At 49.7% G+C, this 21,375-nt stretch overlaps 2 protein-coding genes across 2 annotated transcripts in view; both read right to left on the bottom strand.

Annotated features, from left to right (window-relative positions):
* LOC130839588 (leucine-rich repeat-containing protein 37B-like) overlaps positions 1–21,375 on the bottom strand; it is a 123,831-nt gene that overhangs the window by 33,236 nt on the left and 69,220 nt on the right. The gene's annotated exons all lie outside the window — the stretch shown is intronic.
* LOC130840234 (pleckstrin homology domain-containing family M member 1-like) lies at positions 1,391–20,719 on the bottom strand. Its single transcript, XM_057715535.1, is given in 5 exon segments — positions 1,391–1,584; positions 4,632–5,552; positions 8,569–8,830; positions 14,451–14,856; positions 20,093–20,719. Coding segments are annotated over 5 exon segments (2,316 nt in total). The 5' UTR covers positions 20,626–20,719.

Below are 21,375 nucleotides of genomic sequence, written 5' to 3' on the forward strand. Positions count from 1 at the left end.
TAGTTAAATAGCTAACACTGAGGGCAGGGCTGGGGATGAGGGAACCAATAAAAAAGCCAAAGTGAAGCTAATGTCTCTGGGGGTTCCCATCCCCGGGGGCGGTGGGGGGGAGGGCGGGGTGGTGCAGGCTCTGAGAATCTCGTTCCCTGGACTCTGATGGGGACACGTGCGGACACCTCCACGTGGAGAGACAGCACTGCCGGAGGCCTGGGTCTCAGGAGAAGCAAACAGCGTCTTCCTGGTGCTCTGTCTTGCTGTAGCAGAAATCTGTGCCTTTGGGAGAAAGCCAAGTTTGTGCCCCTTGAGGCAGACTCTGACCAAGTGAATTAGGGGCAGAAGGGGAGGCCTCAGGATAGAGAAAAGGCACCATCTAAGTGACTGGTGGGTACTGTCTCCTTTAGTCCTCACACAGCCCGGGGAAAGACACTGTTGTTAATTTCCTTTACAGATGAGGAAACTGAAGTTCAACAGTTTGCTCATGGTAACACAGCTATGTAAGGGGGTAAGCTCAAGTTGAAGAGGAGGAAAATCTGAAAGACTGCAGAATACATCTGAGGCAGAAGCATTTGGTGAACTTAAAAAAGTGCCCAAGATGTAATACGAACTGAACAGAGCATGTTATAAAGCAGTATGAGTCCAGTATGATCCCAAACTTTACAAAAAAGTACATGCAGGAGTTTGTATTCTTGGGGGTGGGAAGAAAGGCTAAACAACTGAATAAAGATGATTTTGAACAGTGAAAAGAAAAAAAAGTAGATGCCTATGTAAAAAAGCAAAAAAAATGCACAGAAAAGGCTGACTGCTCCCAGCAGAAGTGCAGCCAGCTGGCCAGTCCACCCATCCATCTGCCCATCCATCCAGACATCCAGCCACCAACCCACCCATTCACCCATGTATGCATCTACCCAACTAACCCATCCATCCATCCATCCATCCATCCACCCACCCCACCATCCACCCATCCATCCGTCGATACTCATCCACCTACCCACCCACCCATCCACCTGCTCATCCACCCACTCATCCTTCCATCCGCATCTATCCACCTATCTACCCATCCACCCATGCATGCACCTACCCACCTAACCCATCCACCCATCCATCTATATAATCTATCCCATCATTTTTATCTACATATCTAGTTGCTGGTACTTTAAATAGTTTTATCTGTATCCATGGGGGGCTGCAGTGAACCATCCTTAGATTGCCACCTGAGGACCAAGGCAGGCACTGAAAGAACTCTGCCTAGGGGCTGGAGACCAGCACCCAATTACTTTCCTGGTCAGCTCCCCCACATCATGGGGCCTGAACTAGTGACCCGGGCTTCCCTAGAGCCAAACTCCCCCACACATATGAACAGAAGCCACAAAGAGGAGCAAGCCCTCCTCTGTCACTCAGAGGCCCCGGGAGGCCACAGAAGGCTGGGCTCGAGGCTTACCGGGCACTTGGAGAGGTCCCAGTTGTGGATGACCCTGGCTGGGATCACTGAGGCATCGTCTTGATGGCAGATGTCACAGTAATAGAGGCCAGAGAAGGCACAGAGCTTGGGTCGTACAAATGAGAAGCCGATCTGCCGGGAGCAGCCTGGGGAGAAGAACAGTGGGGGGGTGAGCAGCGGTGGGGCCAGAGTCAGCTTCTGAGCAACACAGAAACTGCCAAGGCAGAAAGGGCCCACTATCGACGGAAAGAATCAATAGAAAGTTTAAAAAGGAAGAGTACGAAGGAATTCCCTGGTGGCGCAGTGGTTAAGAATCCTCCAGCCAATGCAGGGGACTCGGGTTCGACCCCTGGTCCGGGAAGATCCCACAGGCAGTGGAGCAACTAAGCCCATGTGCCACAACTACTGAGCCCGTGCACCACAACTACTGAGCCCATGTGTCCCAACTACTGAGCCTGCGTGCTGCAACTACTGAAGCCCGCACGCCTGGAGCCTGTGCTCCACAAGAGAAGCCACCACAATGAGAAGCCCACGCGCTGCAATGAAGAGGAGCCCCTACTCTCTGCAGCTAGAGAAAGCCCGTGCCCAGCAACAAAGACCCAACGCAGCCAGAAATAAATAAAGAAATAATGAAATACATCTTTAAAAAAAAAAGGAGTACAAAGATAAAAACAACCACCATTCATATTCCCACCACTCGGAATCAACCCTACTGACTAATCTTTATGGCAAAACACCGTAAGAATTATCATCAGCATTTCACAGCTGAAGAAACGGATACACAGTGAGGTTTGGAAACCTGCCCAGTCGCGCACCGATTGAGTGGCACAGCTGGAGCCAGATTTGGGTTGGGGTGGTGTAGAGCCCACATTCTCTTTTCCCTTGCTGCCTCTGCTCAATGTTCCCACTGTTTGCACACCAATGCCAGCCTCCTCTGGGTCCACCCCTCCACGGGGGCCCAGAAACGGAAGCCACAGAGTCAGGGTCTCGGCAAGCAGGGCAAAGGCTGGGCACATGGGGCTGGCCGCGGGGAGTGGGTGGGGAAGCCAGCCAGAGGCAGGGCCGTCTGGACATGGCCTGGTGCCAGCCTGAAGCCAGACCTGCCTGACGCCTCGAGACAGCGGTTCAGGGCCAGCTTCAGACCCTCTGCTGGGGGCCCCTCCACAGCAGGGCAGGGGGAGGGTGGGGGCACGGGCGTGGGGTGTGCCCAGGGCAACACCAAGCCCTGCCTCAAATCCCCAGCACGGGCCCTGCCTCCTACAGTACCAGGGAAGGGTCCCCTCTGCCTCCTGGGGACTAGAAAGGCTGGCTCTTTGATGTACCAGCTGTCTCATCCTGACCATCACCAAATTTTTGCAAGGTTCCAATTCAGCTACTACTTGTTATCACGAAGTTTAAAAGAGGTTTTGAAAGTGCCCCGTAGACTATGAAATACAAGCCAGATGTCAGAGATTGGTGTCTGCCTGGTCAACAAGCTGTGCCCACAGGCAGAAAGGAGGCCTGAGCTTTCCAGTTTCAGTGTGGCTGGCAGGCTGGCGGGTGGCAAACAGAGCCGCCTGCCAGCATCCATATCCCCAGCGGGGGAGCCCTCCTGCCAGCCCCGGGGGCCTGGCCTCCTCCCTGAGCCTGGCACCCATGGGGTTGATGGGCAAAATGTCAGCGTTAGCGGCTGGCAGGTGGGGGACGAGGGGTGAGCAGGGGCTTGAAAATATCTTCTGCAGGAAGCTCTGCTCTGCTTAGCTTCTCCATCCTCAGGGGGCATCGACCGCAGACCACTTCCTTCCAGATGCCTGAAGCAGGCTTTCCCCTCTAGTCCCACAGGCTCCTCCCCGACAGGACAGCTCCTAGACCGCCTGCAGCCACCCGTCTCCCTGCGGCACGCTCTGCAGCAAGGCCGCCTCCTCCTCCCGGAGGGCCCAGGGTGATGGAAACAGGTGTCTGGGTTGGCGAGGAGAGCTAGGAAGGGAATGTGAGCAGCGGAATGTCATGCAGCCTTGAAAGCAAGGGAGTGGAGAGGCCCTGTGGGGGCCCGGCTAAGAGAACAGGTTCTGGGACCATCAAGTCCTCTTCCGGCTCTGCCATCATGCGCTGTGTGAACCTGGGACAGGTACTTACCAGCCCTGGGACTCAGTTTCCTCAGCCATAAATAGAGACAAACCCCTACAGGGCTGTCATGAGGATTAAAGCAGACAGTCCAACGAAAGCATCTGGCCCAGGGCCCAGCACAGGATTGGACGATGCTAACCACAGAGCAGATGCGCTGACCTAGAAGAATATGTATAATATACCCCCCTAAGGAGGAAAAGCCCAAGTTGCGGAACAAGAGGTATAGCTGTGCCGACTAAAACAGCGGCAATGCGCCACAAGTGCTCATTTACATTTCAATATATTTACATTAAAGGAAACTAAAGATCCAGTTCCTCTCACGCTAGGAAGTCACATTTTAAGTACTTGGTAGGCACATGTGGCTTGCGGCGATCGTCCTGGACAGCACAGATCTAGAACATTCTCATTACCACAGAGTTTTGGTGGACAGCTCTGAGTAGTACGAGCCCATTTTTGTAATTAAAAACAAATTGTGGGGGCTTCCCTGGTGGCACAGTGGTTAAGAATCCGCCGGCCAATGCAGGGGACACGGGTTCAAGCCCTGGTCTGGGAAGATCCCGCATGCGGTGGAGCAACTAAGCCTGAGCACCACAACTACCAAGCCTACGCTCTAGAGCCTGCAAGCCACACCTACTGAGCCCACGTGCTGCAACTACTGAAGCCCGTGCGCCTAGAGCCCGTGCTCCACAACAAGAGAAGCCACCACAGTGAGGAGCCCGTGCACCACAATGAAGAGCAGCCCCTGCTCGCCGCAAGTAGAGAAAGCCCATGCGCAGTAACCAAGACCCAATGCAGCTGATAAATAAAAATAAAATAAATTTATAAAAAAATAATTTAAAAAGTAAAAATAAAAACAGATCTTGTACACTCACAAAAGCATGCCAAAATATTTGGAAGGGTACCATGCCCCTGCTCCAAAAGGATATAATCTGATCATCAAACAGCCTCAGTTGCTGCAACTTCCCCTGGGGCAGGATGGGGCACTGGTGGGGACCAGGAAGGGGTGCAGAGCCTAGAGCAGGAACCCCACTGCGGGCAGAGCGAGGCTGGCAGGGAGGCTGGGGGCGGCGGGACAGAGAGTTGGCACCTGCACAGAAGCAGCCCTGGGAGTCGAGGCCTTTCTCCGTGGGGATGGCCACCAGATACTGCAGCAGGTAGCCATTCTCCCACGTAGTGAACCTCAGCACCTCCTGACAGTTTTCATCCAGACTCCCGCCGAGCGTCACTGCCTCCTCGGCCGTCTCCAGGTAGGACGCCAGGACCCTGTGCACCAGGTCCCTCCACAGGGCAGCCTCCTCGGCATTCCCGGCCTGCAGCTTCAGGACGGCGTTGGCTGTGATGATTTTGAAGAAGGATGGGCCCCTGAGGCTTGTGTCCGGCAGGATGTCTCAGATGGTCTCGACTCCATGGCTGTCACTTAACATCGTCTCGTTGTTTCTCATGCAGAAGCACCTCAGAGACTCCAAGGACAGGGAGAAGATATAGGGCATCCAGGTGCGGTCCGTGTACAGGTACAGAAGGGATTCTTTAATAGCATCGGGCTCGGGAACTTGGGAAGAGGACCAGTCCAACTGCAGGCCCTGGGGGGTTTCAGGCTCTGAGAGCAGGTCCGAATGGGAGGGGTGGCCACCCTGGGGGGCCTCTGGGGGGTCCTCGGGTTGGTCCGGGTACTGGATGGTCACCCACTCCTCTTCCTGCTGGGGCCGGCACTTCTGCAGCGCCTCCCGCACCCGGTCCAGCCAGTCCTCGGCTTCATCCCGGCACGAGGCACGCAGGGTCAGCTTCTTGCCCGAGAAGACCAGCTCGAAGCGGCCGTCGCTGTGGGCCGGCCCCACAGATTTGCAGCGCAGCGGCGAGCAGTTCTCCACGCAGGTGCCCTCCTCGCCGCTCAGGCAGAGGCGCAGCTCCAGCGGGGAGAGCTCGCAGAAGAGCTCTTTCCAGATGCCCATGGCCCCCTGCCGCTCCACCGTGCCCAGCTTCAGGAGCCCCCGGAATGGGTTGGACAGCCCTGGAGGCAGAAAGAGGTGCTCTAGATGACGGGCCTGACCCTTCAACAGCCTGGATAACCTCCGGGGCCAGAGTCCTGTCCCGGGTGTGGATGAGACCACTAGGAGAACACGCGCCCGCCACTGGTTGGATGGGAGCGTTTTTTGAGAGCCTCCATCCCATCCTCATCCCAGCTGTTAACCTTGTTCCTGAATTTCACTGAGAGAATAAAAGCACTCAAACGATCACCTCTACATGCCCCTCACGGACCCCCCACTTCCAGCATCTGCACCCACACTCTGACTGCCCCCCGTGGCCGGGGAAGAGCTGGCTGTGCTTCTGTCTGAGGCCAACCCTCCCATGTGTGCTCAAGGACAAGGACGTCCTCCTGGAATCCTCCCTTGCCTGTGTCGCCCTTTTCTCCCTTCTCTACTGGCTCATTCCCACCAGCCCACCAACACGCTGTTATTTCTCCCAGCTTTAAAAATATCTCTTGACTCCACTCACATCTCTAATTACCACCCCGTGTCTCTGTTCCCTTTACAGAAACCCCCCTGAGGAGGTGTGGGAACTGTCTTTACTCCCCCTGCTCCCATTCCTTCTTGAACCTGCTCCAAGCAGCCTTCTGTCCCCTCATTCCACAGAAGCTGCCCTTGGGAAGGCTACCAGGACCTCCTTGCTGCCAAGTCCAAAGGCCAATCATTGGTCCCCATCTGCCCTGGCCCATCAGCATCCCTGGATACAGCTGAGACCCTTTCCTTGGTTCTTCTCTGCTGTCACTGGCCCCCCTCCTGTCTCCCAGGCTCCCCCTCCTCTCGCTGGCCTCTCAGTGCTGGAGGCCCTGGGCTCAGCCCTGGATTCTCTTCTCTACAGACACCAGCTTCCTAATTGAATTTCCCTGGTCTCGGAGCTTTATGCCAACGACTCCCTAGTTTTTATCTCCAGCCTGGGCCTCGCCCTTCAACTTTCGATTCCCATCTCCATCTGCTCCATGTATGTCTAATAGGCTTCTCAGAGTCGACATGTCCAAAAATGAATTCCTGATTCTCCCACTCCAAACCTGCTTCTCTCCGGATGTTCCTCCTCTCATTAAATGGCAAACTTCATCCTTCCAGCTGCTTGGACTAAAAATCTCACAGTTATCCTTGACTTTCTTTCACACCCCACATCTAAGCCATTAGCAAATCCTCTTGGCATGTCCAGAATCTTCCTCCACTTCTCACCGCCTCCAGCACTATCCACCACCATTCCTGGCCTGGCTTATGGCCGCGGTCTCCTAACTGGTCTCTTTAGCCCTTCAGCAAATGAGCCACGATGACTCCCCCTTTTAAAAGATTACATCTCTCCGCCCCAAACCCTGCAAGGCTGCCATCTCCCTCAGAGCAAAAGCCAATGTCCTTTCTGTGGCCCATGAGACCCTCCGTCACTCTGACCTCATCTCTAACCACTCCCTCCCCATCTCCTCTGCTCCAGCTACTCAGGTCTCTGTCGTTTCCTGCACATGTCAAGTGTGTTCCTGTCGCAGGGCCTTTACACGTATTCTCCCTGCTTGAAGCACAAAGATCACCTCGTGCCTTCCTCCCTCCCTCCACTTCTCCTCAAATATCACCATATTTGTGAGGGCTTCCTTGGCCATCCTTCATGAAATAGTACCCTGCCCACCTCCCTGATTTACTACTCCCCACAGAAATTATTATCACTTGTCCACACTGCACGTTTACTTGTTTATATGCGTATTTCCTGCCTCTTACACTAGAATATACTTCCCATGAAGATAAGGACTTCGCCTTGTTTCCTGCAGTGTCCCCAGCACCGAAAACAGTGCCTGGCTCATCACAGATCTCAATAAGCATCTGTGGAGTGAGTGAGTGAGTGCCTATGTACCACACACAGCCCAATGCTTCCTGCTCCCTGCGGTCCAAAGGACACACACTTCTCTCTCCCAGCCTGGACTAAGCTTAGAGATTTCAAATCACTGTGTAGGGTCTTCCTACTCTTCGGGGCATGATGATGTAGGGGCATAAAACACACCTTCTCTGCCATGGCTGCAGTCAGCACATGGGCTGAAAGAAAAACCTAAAAGGAGGCAGCATGGAGACCAGGGCTCTGCCCAGACTCCCCGAGCCAGGGCCCCAGCAACCTGGCCAGAGTTCTCTGCTGGGTCATTGCAAATGGAAAATGAGGAGAGAAAGAGACTGATTCTACGGCACACTTTGTTTGTTTGTTTCTGAGGGTTACAGAAAAATTAGGTTATGGTTATTTAATGCTGTCTGGAATTTCACAGGGTGCGGAGATCAACCTGGCCTCATTGTAAACTGCACACAAAGGACACTGAACAAATAGCAGATCTGATAAACCCCACCAGAGCTGTTAAATAAACCATCTAAGAGAGAGTCCTTGGGAGGGAGCAGTTGAAACACCTGGGTCTTCAAGAGGCAGGGGGTGTGCCCTGGGCTACAGACGGACAGAATCAAGATGTCTGTACACTTATAAGGTTATCTTATGTATCTTATATATAATCTCATGTATAACCACAAGATTTATAGGAGAGTTTCAGGGAAGAGAGTTTCCATTTCAATATATGAAACAGCATTTGTGTACTCTGTAGGGAGTTTTGACCAGTACTTTATTAAGATTTTTATGAGAGGGACTTCCCTGGTGGTCCAGTGGGTACGACGCCACGCTCCCAATGCAGGGCGCCCAGGTCCCATCCCTCGTTGGGGAACTAGATCCTGCTTGCCTGCTGCAACTAAGAGTTCACATGCCGCAACTAAGAGTTCACGTGCTGCAACTAAGACCCAGCCCAGCCTAAATAAATAATTAGAAAAAAAATTTTTTTTTACGAGAAAATATACTACTTTTCCTAAAATGCTTTCCTGAATTACTCAGCAAGGGTGCTCCTTATTACATTTAGGGGATGAGGTTTTTCTTGGGAGAAGACACCGCCCAACTGGTAATGATAAAGAGGACTTCTGAACTGCTTTCTGAAAGGCACTGCCCACAGGTACTGTGGCACCCGGAAGCCCGCAGTCACCTACCCATCTGCCTGCGATGCACCACCCTGAAGTCATTATGCTCTGGTGCCGGGGTGGCCTCACCTCTCCTGCTTCCTGGGGAAGGCACGCAAGCTTTGTCCAAGGCCTCCAAGGAACAGCTTCTTCTTGGTCCTTGCGTGAGGAGACCAGGCCTTGACTCTGGAGTCCCTCTGGGAGAACCTACAGAGGCATCGGAAGGACTCTCCACGGGCTGTTCCCGGGGAGGCTGGTAGAAGTCATCTTCTGAGATCCAGTTTGTGTTTATCTATTGGGAAAGAAGTAAGGGCAGGTTGTTTTTAAAAACATCTTTATTGAGACATGATTCACATACCATAAAACCAACTCATTTAAAGTGTGTAATTCAATCGTTTCCGCATATTTACAGACCTGTATGACCACCACCACATGGTTTAGAACATTTTCATTGTTCCATAAGGAAACCTCGTACCCATCAGCAGTCACTCCCTGTTTCCCCTCAGCCGCCCCAGGTCTAGGCAACCAATAATCTACTTTCTGTTTCTACAGATTTGCCTATTTTGGACACGTATAAATGAAGGCTTATGTGGTCTTTTGAAATGGGCTACTTTCCCTTAGCATAATGTTTTCGAGGTTGTGGTAACTATCAGTACTTTGTTCCTTTTTATTGCCAAATGATATGCCAATGTGTGGATGTACTGCGGATGTACCGCCTTTTGTATACCCATTCATCAGTGGACACCCAAGCCCACATGCCACAACTAAGATGCCCGCATGCTGCAACTAAAAATCCTGTGTGCCACAATGAAGATCCCGCATGCTGCAACTAAGACCTGGCGCAGCCTAAGTAAATAAATAAATAACTATTTTTTTAAAATTAAGAACTTCTGTTCAACAAAAGATACCATTAAGAGATTTAAAAGGCCAGCATGGCCTGTAAGAATATATTTGCTATATGCATATATTTTTCTCCAATAAAAGACACATGTACAGTATACAAAGAGCCCCTAGCAAATCAACAAGGAAAACACATACCACTCAATTTACGAATGAGACAGTGACTTTAAAGGATGCTTCCAAAAAGCAAATGCAAAGGTATCAATATCATTAGTCATCAGAGAAATGCAAATGAAAACCACAGTGAGATAGCACTACACACCTACTAGAGTGGCCAAAATGTAAAAGATTGACAATACCATTGACAATGGTATTCTTCATCCCAGAAGAGCGATGGAAATGCTCATATACTGCTACTGTGAGTATAAGTCAGCACAAGCCCTTTGGCAGTATCTACTAGAGCTAAACGTGCGCCGACTCAGTGACCTAGCAATTCCATTCTTAGATGTACACCCAGAGAGGAGTACACAGGTTCACCGAAAGGCAAGTACAAGAATGCTCATAGCTGCTTTCTACATAACAGCCCAAACCGGAAAACAACCCAAATGTCTGTTTACAGGAGAATGGATAATTACGCTGTGATATCTTCTTACACTGGAATACTACAGAACAATGGAAAACAACAAACTAGAGCCTCAGGCTATCTCACAGACATAATGGTCAGTGAAAGAAGTAAAAGAGTACACACTCTATGATTCCATCTATATGAAGTTCAACAACAGGAAAAACTTTAAGGACTGGAAGTCAGATTAGTGGTTTCCTCTGGAGGGTGGCAGTGAGTGGGAGAAGGCACGAGGGAGCCTTCTGGTGGCTGGAGATGTTCTATATCTTGATCTGGATGGTGGTTACGGAGTGTATGTGATATACAATTACTCACTGAGGTATACACCGAGGACCTGGGTACTTTAAACACATCATTCCTCAAAAAAAATGTTAAAGGAGAAAGTGGGACAATTCAGTGGGGAAATAATAGTCTTTCCAACAAATGGTGCTCATCTGACTGTATAACCACATGCAAAAAAGGGAAGTTGGATCATAGATTTAAATGTAAGGGATGAAACTATAAACTTTTTAGAACACATGGGAGTAAATCTTCAAGACCTTAGGTTAGGAATGAGTACTTAGATTTGACACCAAAGGTACAAGCAACAACAGAAAAAACAGACTACCTCAAATTTTAAAACTTTTATGTTTCAAATGATGCCATCAAGAAAGTGAAAAGACAACCCACAGAATGGGAGAAAAATCGGCAAATCATTTCTCTAATAAGGGTCTAGTGTCCAGAATATATACAGAACTATAACTCAACTTTTTTTTTTTTTTTTTTTACCAAATGCCATGTAGTCCTTTATTCCTTTTTGTTTTTTCGGCTGTGCAGTGCAGTTTGTGGGATCTCAGTTCCCTGACCAAGGATCAAACCCGGGTCCCCTGCAGTGGAAGCGTGGAGTCTTAACAACTGCACCACCAGGGAAGTGCCATGGATTCATTTTGTGTAACGGTAGAAAACTGGGGGGAAAGCAAGTTTCTTTGCTGGGGGAGGGCCCACCGTCAGGTTGAAGATACCGTTAAAAAATCCAAGTGGAGAAGTCAAGTGGGCCATCGGAAGTGAGTGGGAACAAAGATCAGTGTGTTCCTGGAGCAGAAGAAGATTCTGCTGTGGCTGGAACACATTGGGCAAGAGGGGAGAGGTGGGCAGAGAGGTGGGCCAGGGCAGGTTAGGCCACAATGACGAGGTTGGTTTTCATCCAGTCTCTGACAGGAGGTTCTGACTCAGCCACTGACCGCTTGTGAAACCAGGGAAAAGTGATTGTCCATCTAATGAATGCTGGCTACGTGCCAGCCACTGTCACACCCTGTCTGCCCACCGGTCAGGAAGGTGGAGGTGGGGATGGGGGGAGTGGCCTTCTCACCCTTACTGCACCGAGGAAACGAGGTGTAGAGCGGGCAGTGACTAGCCCTGGGTCCACGCGGCTCCTGGGCCGTCCTCGGGCCTGGAACCGTCTGTGCACGGAGCTCTAACTCATCCTCTTCCTTTGCTGAGGTGGGGAGACTGAGGTCCCGTCTGACAGGGGCACGTCAAGGACATACAGGCAGCTCCGTCCCTGACTCAAAGTGGGGTAAACTGAGGCCAGAATCCGCGTGCCAGGCTCACACGGCAGAGGAGGGCGCCTGGGTCGGCCCCGGGAGCACGCTCCCCTGAGGCCGGAGGCCAGCTCACGTCCGGATCCCGCATCAACCTCCCACATCACGGCTGCTGCCCGGTTGGGGGAAGGGGTGAAACGCGACCCGTTGTCAAGAAGACGGACCCCGCAGGCCCTCACTGGCGTAGAACTCTGGTCCGGGCCCCTCCTCCTCGCCCCCTGGCCGCTGAGGTCCAGGGGCCCCATTTCCTGAGGGCCGGGAGCCCCCAGCCTCCTCCGGTTTCCACGGCAACGCCCCCATGGCTCCGCCTCCTCCCTCCACCTACAGGCTCCCTCCTGCCATACATCTGCGCATGCCCCTATAACTCAACTTATTAAATAACCCAATTTAAGAATGGGGAAATGTTTTGAATAGACATTTCTCCAAAGAAAATACACAAATGGCAATAAGCACACGAAAAGATGCTCAACGTTATTAGTCACCAGGGAAATGCAAATCAAAACCATAATGAGATACCTCTTGTCCCCCACTAGGATGGCTACAATAAAAACAAAAACAAAACAGACAGTAAGAACTGCTGGCAAGGATACAGAGGAATACGCTGCTGGCTGAAATATAAAACAAGGCAGCTGCTTTTGGAAAACAGTTTGGCAGTTCCTCAAAAGGTTAAATACAGAGTTAACCATATGATCCCAAAATTCTACTTCAAGGTATGCATCTGAAGAAGTTAAAACATATGTCCAAGCAAAAAATTACACATGAATGTTCACAGTAGCATTATTCGTAACAGTCAAAAAGCAGGAAAAATGCCAATGTTCATTCACTCATGAATGGATAAATAAATTGTGATACATCCATATACTCAGCAAAAAAAAAAAAGAATGAATGAAGTACTGATAGGGGCCACAACATGGATGAACCTTAAAAACATTTTGCTAATTGAAAGAAGCCTATCACAAATGTCACATATTATACGATTCCATTTATGTACAATGTCCAGAGCAGGCAAATCTATAGACAAAGTAGATTAGTGGTTGCTAGGGGTTGAGGGGGGTGAGGCAGGAGGGGAAAGGGACAGGAGTGGTTGCTAATGGGTGGGGAGTTTCTTTCATGGGAGATGAAAATGTTTTCAAATCAGACTGTGGTGATGGTTGCACAACTCTATGAACACATACTAAAAAAACCGAATTATACACTTTAATTAGGTGGATAGTATGCTATGTGAATCCACAATAAAGCTGTTAAGAGAGTGGGTGGGTGTGCCTCTTCTAGTCTGGCCCATCCTGAGTTATAGGATCTGGAAGGATAGACACGTGTGGATGGAGCTGAAAGAGCAAGACTACATCCCCAACACAAGCCCCAGACAGTAGCTGGGATGAACTCTGGGTTTTGCGTGTCCTGTGTGCACATGCACTCCAATTCCTACTTCTGCTTTTCGAGATCCACCAACAACTGTGAAATGGCACAAGAGCTTGCGTTCACAGCTTGACTACTGCTTCCCTGGGCCCACAGTTCCAGCCTCTACCCTCGGGGTCTCTCTCCAGGACAGTCCCAGGGCTGGCTTTCTTGGGTCATCAACACACTGGACTGGCTTATTCTAGAACAGCACTGTCCCACAGAAATACAATGCGGGCCTCACAGGTCATCTTAAATGTTCTAGTAGCCACATTAAAAAAAGTTTCAAAAACAGGTGATATTAATTTTAATAGTATATTTTTATTTAAAATACCTATTTAGGGACTTCTTTGGTGGTGCAGTGGATAAGTCTCTGTGCTCCCAATGCAGGGGGCCTGGACTCGATCCCTGGTCAGGGAACTAGATCCCACGTGCATACACAGCTAAGAGTTTGCATGCCACAAATAAGGAGCCCTGGAGTCGCAACTAAGGAGCCCACCTGCCGCAACTAAGACCTGGCGCAACCAAATAAATAAATATTTTTTGTAAAAAATAAATAAAATACATATTTAAAATGTTTTCATTTTAATGTGATCAATAAACAAATTATGAGTCAGTGGGAAGTTGTATAACAAAGGGAGTCCAACTCGAGGATGGAAGATACCTTAGAGGACTGGGGCGGGGAGGGTGGGGGGGACTCGAAGGGGGGGGAGTCAAGGAAGGGAGGGAATACGGGGATATGTGTGTAAAAACAGATGATTGAACCTGGTGTACCCCCCCCAAAAAAAATAAATAAATAAATAAATAAATAGAAAAAATAAATAAATAAACAAATTATGAATGAGACATTTTACATTCTGTTTTTCCTACTAAGTCTTCAAAATCCAGTGTTTATTTTACACAGCTTATCTCAATTTGGACGAGCCACGTTTTAAGTGCTCAAGAGCCACATGTGGCTAGTGGCTGCCCAAGTGGACGGTGCGGTTCGAAATCTGGTTCGTGTTGCAGAATGAGTATTTTCAAAGCCTGGTGTTTTAGGACAACGTTTATTTAATAATAACAAGTACTGAGGAGGAAACCAAAGCTCAGTGAGGTGAAGTGCCTCGCCCACGGGCGTAAGCTGGTAAGTGGCAGTGGTTAAGAGCAGAGACTCTGAGGTTGGGTGAGAATTATCTTCACCACAGGGTCGATGTGCAAATAACAGGGGTCGATGTGCAAATAAAAGGAGACACCCGTGGGAAGTGAGGGCGTAGAGCCTGGCTCACATCCACCACTCACACCCCAAGGAACATTAGCTCCCTCACCACGATGCTATTAATACCAAACGCTGCAGGGCGCGGGGCTCAGTGGGAGAAGGCAGGGACCACTCGGGGTCACTAGCTGGGGAAACCCTGCACTGGCTCTGAGACATTCACCAACACTCCGCCCCCACCACCACCATCCCCCGCCAAAACAACCCAGCTTGGACCACTCACCGGACTGGTGGGTGAGGGAACCACAAGGCTCAGCCGAGGTCTGTCATCCTCCAGGGGCTTCCGCTGGCCACTTCCTTGGCCAACTGCTCTGGTTGCCTCTCTCACAGGACTAGGAGGCTGCTGGCCTGAAGTGCTCCCCGAAAGGACAGCCTGGGCCATGCCCAGCTTCAGCCAGCCCCCAGGGCCAGGCGCCTGGGAAAGAGGCTCCCCCGTGTGGGCCCCATCTCGGGTCCCAGGGGATGCTTGGGCAGGGTGGGGCTCCGCAGGTACCTCAAAGGGCGGGGGTGTGCTGGTGTCCAGGCCGTGGAGGGTGAGTGAGGCCTGCAGCACGGGAACCTCCGTTTCTGGGCTCAGTCCCTCGGTGGGCACAGAGTTCACCTGGGCTTTGCTGAATTCCGACAACACCCTGGACGTTTTTAAACAAAGAAACCTGTGTGACAGGGTTGTCAGCTGGAGTGCCCAAGGCTAAGTGGAAAACTGCTGTTTTATGATTGAATAAAACAAAACAAAACAACCCCCACCCCCTTAATCATCACTGCGCTCCCAGCTCCCACGCACACACACGCCCACCAACGTGGCTCCCCAGCGGGGACTCGGGCAGGCTGGGTGGACAGGTGAGTTGTGCAGCCCAGGATCTCAGGTGACTAAGCTCACAAAGCAGAGGAAAGGACTCGAACGGATTGCCTTTTACCCTCTGAACAGGCTCGCCGGGCCTGGGGAGTCTGCGCAGCCAAACAAACCCGTCCCTGCCCCAAGCCGACCTCGGCAGCGCCTTGGTGAACGCATGTCTCAGAGCTGGGCTCCAAGACTCCGCTCCTTGGGACACAGGCTTGGGCGAAGGGAGGACCCGCTTTGTTCCCAGAACAGGATGTGTTCCTGACGGGACTGGCACTTCCTGCCCCTCAGTGGTGCGTCTGGGCCCAGGGAGCCAGTGTCACTGCCTTTGTACACACACACACACACACACACACACACACACACACTCTTACACACACACACAAACATACTTCTGGGTCTTCTGGAATGTGCACTGGCTAGTGGCTGCTCCTCCCTCCCTCTCCCGAGGCTTCCAAGTTGTGCTTCTGAATTAAACCTATCTGCTGCCTCCACCTCTGCTTATGAATCCAGTGAGGACGTCAGGGACAAATGCAGGTTCTGGTGGCAAGAAAGCTGTCTGGAGCCCAAGAGATCACACACATCTGCCCTAATGGCTTAGACGGGGTGTAGAAGACACACCAAACTCCCCTTAATGTGGTTGAATGGAAACAAGGATTTTAGAACTCAAGTTTTCATCTTCTAGGTGCTCTTATTTACACCATCATAACCTCAAACAACATTTTAAGACATTCTAGACAAGAAGAGGTGACCAACCCATGCATTTCTGGGCAACTGATTTTCAACACAGGTGCCGAGACATTTCAATGGGGAAAGAATAGTCTTTTCAACAGATGGTGCTGGGATCAGTGAATAGTTTCATGCAAAAGAATGAAGTTGGACTCCTATCTCACATCATAGAAAAAAATTAACCCCAAATGGATCAGAGACCTAAAGGTAAGAGCTAAAACTATAAAACTCTTAGAAGGAAACAGGTGTAAAGCTTCATGTCTTTGGATCAGGCAATCATTTCTTAGATATGACATCTAATGTATAAGCCACTAATAAAAAATATAACTAATAAAAATATTTGCATATAAAATATACAAATATTATCATATATCTGATAAGAGTCTAGTACCCAGAATATACAGAGCTCTTACAATGCAATAATAAATAAATAACCCAATTTAAAAATAGGCAAAGGATTTGAATAGACATGACTCCAAAGAAGATATACAAGAACTTCCCTGGTGGCTCAGTGGTTAAGAATCCACCTGCCAATACAGGGGACACAGGTTCAAGCCCTGGTCCAGTAAGATCCCACATGCCTTGGAGCTACTAAGCCCGTGTGCGGCAACTACTGAGCCTGTGCTCTTGAGCCTGCGAGCCACAACTATTGAGCCCACGTGCCACAACTACTGAAGCTCGCACGCCTAGAACCCGTGCTCCACAGCAAGCGAAGCCACCGCAATGAGAAGCCTGTGCACCACAACAAAGAGTAGCCTCCACTTGCTGCAACTAGAGAAAAGCCCACGCACAGCAACAGAGACCCAGCACAGCCAATAAATAAAATTAATGAATTAATTACAAAAACAAACCTGTGCTTTCATTTAGAGAACAACGGGGAAAATACATGTATTATAAATATTTATGTGTAAGTAAATAAAAAGCATGGCCTGGAGAATCTGAATGGCCGCCTTATAAAGTCCTCCCGACAAGTGAGCCTGAGCCTGGGGTTCTCCTGAACACGTGGACTATTGTGCTGGTGAGACACAGGACTATTCGCCAGCAACAGCCACGAATACAAGCACAGAGGTGGGCTGCACGTGCTAAGAATCCTTTCCCCCGAGGGAAGGCCTCACGACAATGACCTCCGACAAATATTACTAAGCAAGGTTTTGCAGCAGTGCACAGGGGGACAAGCAGTAGGAGAACAGGTGACACAGGTACCCAGCAGTAAAATGACACCACCGCCTGGTGAACGTGCATGCTGTGTCAGACGCTGCTCTAAGCACCTGACAGGTCTAAGCTCATTTCATCCCCCTGGCCTTCCTCTGAAACGCCCTCCTTGGAAGCATTTTATCCCCACTTTACAGATGAGCACATCAAGGTCAGAAAGGTTGAGTGACTTGCCCGAGATGGCAAAGCTGGTTGATGGAGGACTCAGGCAGTCTGGCTCCTGAGTCCACACTCTCTACCACTAGACTGTACCTATGCTTCCCAGTGATCAGTGTAATTCAGACCCAACGAACACAGAAGAAGCTGTGCGGGGCAGTTAATCCTCTCTTCACAAGGCAAAACTGTAATTTGGTTTCTGCAAAACATGAATAAGTTTCATTTGGAATGTTATGGGTTTTGCACTTCATATCTGATTTGTAGCTTTTTATTTTTGGGCTGCACCACACCGCTTGCGGAATCTCAGTTCCCAGACCGGGGATTGAACCTGGGCCCTGGCAGTGAAAGAGCCAAGTCCTAACCACTGGATGGCCCGGGAACTCCCAATTGGCAGATGTTTTGATTTCACAATCAAGAACTTTAAGCACAACGTGTTTATGCCTAATTTTAAGTTATATACATTTAAGTAACATAATAACTTAAGCGAACTCAAGTGTTTGAGAATCTTTACCTTAAGGGTAGAGTATTTAAGACAGTCTAAGAAACGCTGGTCTCTGTGGATGCTCTAAGACGAAGATGAACTTCCAGCCCAGCTCTAAGAATGATAGTGCTGGCTGTGTGCTTGTGTGTGTGTGTGTGCGTGTGTGTGTGTGTGTGTGGTGTGGTGTGGTGTCTGCTGATTCCTCATGTCACTGTCCAGTATTGGTTTGTACATCCTGATCTCTTCCCTTGAGTTCCCCTGGAACACCCAGGACAACACTTCCCACACAGGGTGGATGGTCACTGATGCAACCACCTTAAGCTGGGATTTTCCAATCACAAGACGCAGGAAAGATAAAGGCAAGGCACATGACAAAGAGAAGGCTGGCTGGTCTGCAGGAGGAGGGAGAGACAACCAAGGGCTAAGACAGGTGACTGAGCCTCAGTCACGCCACGGGCCCAGCCATCTCTGGGGAAGGGCTGCTCCTTCCCAGCACGTTATATCTAATCTTTCCATTTGACATGTGAAAATTCTACCTGATGTGCTCGATGTTCAGAAGCCGTTTCTGGGGCCTACCAGACATGCTTATGTGTGCAGCTCACTCATGGGCATCTCATTTGATTCTCAAATAGCCCTACAAGGGGATTTCCATCGTAAAGACGAAGAAACAAAAAAATAGATAACTAATAAGGGCCTACTGTAGGCACAGGGAACTCTACTCAATACTCTGCAATGACCTATACGAGAAAAGAATGTAAAATTCAGTGGCTATATGTATATGTATAACTGAATCACTTAGCAGAAACTAAAACAACATTGGAAACCAGCTATACTTCAATAAAAATTAAAAAAAAAAAAGATGAAGAAACAGAACCTCAAAAAGAGTTAGCAATGTACAGGACATTACTGGGCTTGCAGGTGGCGGAATGGGGCTGGAAACCAGATCTGCTCCAGGGCCCGTCCATGACACCCAATCCTGGTGTGACTCCCACACGAGGCGGGAGCCCTATAAAGACCTGAACCAAGGTGGGGGGAAGGGCGGGAAACAGCAGGAGAGGAAAGAAGGTCCTAAACACAGCTGATGGAACACGGGTCCTCCTGGAGGAGATGCTTCCTAAACGGCTACCATTTTTTACCTATGAGATGAACACATATCCAAAAGTTTGATAATACCTTCTGTCGATGAGGCTGAGAGGACACAGGCACACCCCTAATGGAGTGAAAATAGGCAATATCTGTGGAAATCACAAATTAATTGATCCCTTGGCTCAGCAATTTTGCTTCTGGGAATTTACTGAACAGGGATAGCTTGTGTGGACCTAAAGGACCACATACATAGGTTATTTATGGAAACCCTGAACTCCAGTGTCCATTAAACTCAGGGCTGATTCAATAAACTAAGGTACATTTATACAATGGAAAAACCTGTAATAGAAAAAAAAAAAAAGAGGAAGCTCTGATATGAAAAGATCTCCTAAACAAGGTATAGAATGGTGTATTTATAATTTACGCTAGCTTTTGTGGAAAGAAGTGGGAGACTAAGAAATAAGAAAGATAAAAACCTCTAAGGGAAAAGATTCTGAAAACATTTTATATATATGTTATATATACTCATCTATATATATTATATATATAACATATTATATATATATAAATAATTGAATCACCGTGCTATACACCTGAAATTAACACAACACTGTAAATCAACTATACGTTGATTAAAAACAAAGAAATAAGAGAAAAATTTAAATCTGCATATTTACATTTGTTACAGATGCATTTAGAAACCCTGGGAAAATATGCAAGAAATTAATAATTACGGTTACAGGGGTGGGAAAGACTTTTCACTGTATACATTTTAGATTTTTTCAACCATAAAAATAGATTATTCAAAAATTAACGTTAAAAAGCCTGAAGGAAGGAAGGCTCTACCCAGGCTCCCTTCTCCAGTCAAGTTCGTCACTGCATGTCCTCCTCCTCCATACACTCTGTGTCCCCACTTGCCTGCCCTATCCGGGCATCACTCAGGTTCTGTGTCCCCAGAAGAGCGCCCTTCTGCACTCTGCTGCACTGTGCTTTTTGGAAGCTGCACGTAGAGCTCTGAGCTATAAGCTTCCTTCTCTCTAGACGAAGACAAGAATAATATTTGACACTAAATCTCAGACAGATTAAATAACTTGTCACACGGCACACTCAGAACAGAGCTGGGACTGGAACCACCACTGAGCCCAGTCTAAACACATTTTATACCTTCTCCCCACTGGCCCCCGTTGGCCTCCAGGTACAGCTCCCAGAAACTCCAGCCCCTGGCCCCTTGGTCTGACTTATGCCCTAACAGAGTTCTGTGCTCAGTGACAGGCAATCACACTGAGCTCCAGGGAGAGAGGGCAAGAGGAAGAGAAGAAGGAAGGAAGGAGCGAGCGGGAAGGGGTGGGGGAGGGGCACTCACTCTTGCAGAGACAGGTCCGAATCTTCGGCATTTGCTGTCCCCAGGTCTGAGTCGCAGGACATGGGCTCCTCGGAACGGTCTGGACTCTTGGAGCCATTCTCTTGGAGGAGGCAGCTGTCAGAGTTGAGGCTGCAGGAGAGCTGGGATGAACGGGCCGTGTCCAGGCTGAGGGAGGAGGCCGTGAGCTGCCTGTTCCGCCGGATCTTATGGCCCGAGTGCTGCACCTCGATGTCCTCCGAGCCTGAGGAATGGGAGATGGAATCCAGAGACCCCTTCCGCTGTAGTCCTGTGCCAGAGGTAGTGAGGACATCGAGCTCCAAGAGCGGGCAGAGCCCAGAGAGGGCCAGCGGGGTCAGGGTCCACTCATTTAGGATGGCAGACTTGTAGGAGAGCTCGAAGGACAGGGATGTCAGGCCCTGCAGGAAGCTCAGGAGGAACTCGCTCTCCTCGGCGTCACGGAGCAGGGCCGTGGGCTGGTAGTACTCGCACAGGCGGGCCTGCTCCTGCAACAGCAGCTTCAGGTAGCACTCCATCAGGCCGTCGTTGAGGGCCAGCCGCAGCCAGGCCCGGCAGCGGCCCACATCCGTGCTCACGAAGATCAGGTGCTCCAATTCCGAGATGATGTGTCTGGGAAGGTGGAGAACAAAAAATGTCTGCAAGTCACTGAGAGGTCATTTTATCCACTGGTTAGCAAGAGCCAATAATGGTGACTGAAAATATACACCGGCATGAAAAATTCTTGTGTTCCAAGGGGAATTTAGAAAGATTCAGCTCTAACCCCCAACTTTTGTAGGTGAGTGTCCTGAAGGATGGTTGCTATTTTCATGACAACTACCCATCGGGCCCCTGACATCATCTGCTCATCCAGGACATGTCTGCTGAGCCCCTGAGGGCAAGGTCCTCGGAGCTGTGAAGACACAGGGTAAAGACATGGTCCCCACCCTTGGTCCAGGAAACCGCCTTTCAAGGACATGCTGAGGTGAGCCCTGTTGTAGCAGAGCTGGGGTGGGGACCAGGCAATCACCTCTGGGTTGGAGTAAGAAAAATGCCATAGAAAGGGTAGTATCTGAGCTGGGCCTTGAGGGATTGGAAGAGGCAAAGATGGAAGGAGAGCCTTCGAGGCACAAGGGACTGATGGAGAAAAAAGCATAAAGGGTAGGAAAGCAACAGACTGTAACCGGAGTGGGGAGTGCTCCAATTACAGCACGCGGAGGAAGAGTGGGCGACTGGGTTGCAAAGCCAGGTGACGCAGGGTCTTGAGTATCAAACAGGGGAGGCAAAGT

This window comes from Hippopotamus amphibius, chromosome 17 (genome assembly GCF_030028045.1).
Source record: "Hippopotamus amphibius kiboko isolate mHipAmp2 chromosome 17, mHipAmp2.hap2, whole genome shotgun sequence".
Taxonomy (NCBI): Eukaryota; Metazoa; Chordata; class Mammalia; order Artiodactyla; family Hippopotamidae; genus Hippopotamus; species Hippopotamus amphibius.